At 57.8% G+C, this 2,500-nt stretch overlaps 1 protein-coding gene across 1 annotated transcript in view; it reads left to right on the top strand.

Annotated features, from left to right (window-relative positions):
• The first annotated feature begins 1,081 nt into the window (after nucleotides 1-1,081).
• LOC143029765 (uncharacterized) overlaps nucleotides 1,082-2,500 on the top strand; it is a 172,066-nt gene continuing 170,647 nt past the window's right edge. The window contains exon 1 of the mRNA XM_076192678.1: nucleotides 1,082-2,500. This exon is cut by the window's right edge and continues 186 nt beyond it. Coding sequence (XP_076048793.1) covers nucleotides 2,091-2,500 — 410 coding nt within the window. The 5' untranslated portion in view covers nucleotides 1,082-2,090.

Here is a 2,500-nt window from a genome sequence, read left to right as displayed (position 1 = left end):
CACACACACACACACACACACACACACACACACACGCACACGCACATGTGTATATATATATATATATATATATACATTTATACTGTATATATATATATATATATACATATGTGTGTGTGTATATATATTGTGTGTGTGTGTGTGTGTGTGTGTGTGTGTGTGTGTGTGTGTGTGCGCGTGTGTATGTGTGTCTATGTGTATATGTGTTTGTGTATATATATGTGTGTGTGTGTGTGTTTGTGTGTGTATTTATATATAAAGTGTATAGGCCCATATGTGTGCGTATGTGTATCATCTGCATGTAAATATACATACAGTATACATATACATATACATATACAAAGAAGGAGAGCAAGGGAGTGGTTGTGAAGGTGGTAGCTAGAGTGAGAGCGAGAGTGAGAGTGAGAGGGAGAGCGAGAGAGAGAAGAGCATTTGGGCACAGATGTATTGGCGGCTTGATGGGCTTGAATGGAGGAGGACAGGTGGAGGAGTTTTAGGTAGATGTGGAGTTGTGGAGGATGCGAGGTGGAGGAGGAGGAGGACAAGGAGGAGTTGGAGGGTGAAGAAGAGGTTGTGGAGATGGAGTGTGGAGGGGTAGAAAGAGGAGTGAAGGGGGGTTCTGTGCTGGGGTAGGGGGAGGAGGAGGAGGGGAAGAAGGAAGAGGAGGAGGAGGAGGAGGAGAGGGAAGAAGTGGTAGAAGAGGAGGTAGGGAGGAGAGGGAGGTAGTGGTGGTGGTGGTGGTGGAGGGAGAAGGGGAGGAGGTGGAGGAAGAGGAGGAGGAGGAGGGGGAGGAGGAGGAGGAGGAGGAGGGCTGACATTGGCGAGGGGGGGGGATCCCAAACGGCGCACAGAAGGCAAAACATTTAGACAAGTTTTGGAAGGAAATGAAACGCGAGTATGGTGTTTGTCGGCCCCGCCTCCGGCGCGCGAGGACCAATCAGCGCGGAGAGCGGGACGACGCGGACCAATCAGCAGTGTCCCCTTGCACCCGCCTCCGCCCCGCGCACCCTCTCCCAGCACATTACGTTTACACATTTTGTTAAAAGTTGTGTTTGTATTGCGTGTGTGTGTGTGTCTCTGTGTGTGTGCGCGCCTCGACTCCTGGACGTCGACCACCGAACGACGAGTTGACTCCACCTCGTCCCGCAGTGGCGAGTTTGTCGGCGACACACACACGTACACACGCGTCGCTAGTCACCGTCCACTGCGTTGCGGACGCTCTTCTGGACTGCACCGACGACCCAAACGCCGCAACAAGAACACCCCCACCCCGACCCCAACCCCCCCCTCTCTCACCCACACACCCCCGCTGCTTGCTACGACTACCTCTGCTACTACTACTACTACTACTACTACGACGACAACGACCACGAGTGCTACGACTTCTTCTACTGCAGCGGCTACTGCCTAAGGCCTTGCGCCCCGAGCGTCTCTCGCCCGTCGTCGTCGTCGTTGTCGCCGCTGCCTCCTCACCCGCCGCTGCCAGCGGAGCGCTAGCTAGCGGCGTTCTCGGGGCCTCTGGCTGAGAGTTGGGACACCTCGCGCCAAACACCTGCAGCAGGAGCGGGCAGTTGCCCCCGTGACAGCCACGACGGTAGGTCGTCGACGCGGTGTGAGGGAGAGATAAAGCGAAAGAGACAGACAGAGAGAGAGAGAGACATTGACCGCGCGCGCGCGCGCGCGTGTATACAACCAACCACCCTACCCCACCTCCCTCACCCACGGGAACCGGTTCTTCCCCGAAGGGAGTTTTCAGTGGACACTCAGTAAGGAACGCTCCCTTGGGGATCCCCCTAGCGGGCTCCCTCTCTCGTTGTGTCGAGGACAGTGACTCGGTGTTGCCCTGACGAAGGAAGAGGTGCTCTGTGCCACCACGGGCCTTGCGTGCGTGCGTGCGTGCGTGCGCGTCGGGCCGCTAGTGCCTGCCTGACGACGTCACCGGCGGAGGTCTGGCCGATCTTTGCCAAAGTGTCATCGCCCTCTCCTGAAGTAGGCGTTGGAGGAGGAGGAGGGGTGAGGAAGAAGAAGACGAAGAAGAGGAGGAAAGGGAGGAGGTGGGTGGAGGAGGGAGGAGGAGGTGAAGGATAGGGATGGAAGAGAACGCGTCTACGATGGAGGACAGTATGAGCGTTAGATCGGGATCTGTGGGGGGACGTTCTCCCCCGCCCCTCTCCCCCGTCGTCACCGTGCCCTGCAGTACCTCGCCCTCGAGCCCCCCGCCCCTGCTGGCAGCGCCCCCGATGTCGGCCCCAGGACCCTCTCCTCCAGGAGGCCATTCCCCGCCCGCGTTCCCTTCCCCGCCGCCCACAACACGCCCGCCCTTCCTCCCTTCGCTCTATTTCACCCACGCCTACGCCTCCCCACCGCCCATCCACACGTCGGATCCCACGGCCAACGACTGCAAGCTAGTCGATTACCGGGGACACAAGGTCGCCGCTTTCATCATCAACGGCGACCCGATGCTCTGCCTCCCACAGGCGTTCGAGCTCTTCCTCAAGAA

This window comes from Oratosquilla oratoria, chromosome 11 (assembly GCF_046742065.1).
Source record: "Oratosquilla oratoria isolate Oo_2021 chromosome 11, ASM4674206v1, whole genome shotgun sequence".
Classification (NCBI taxonomy): domain Eukaryota; kingdom Metazoa; phylum Arthropoda; class Malacostraca; order Stomatopoda; family Squillidae; genus Oratosquilla; species Oratosquilla oratoria.
Note: the sequence above shows the minus strand (reverse complement) of the source record. Positions and strands in the feature narration are given on the sequence as shown.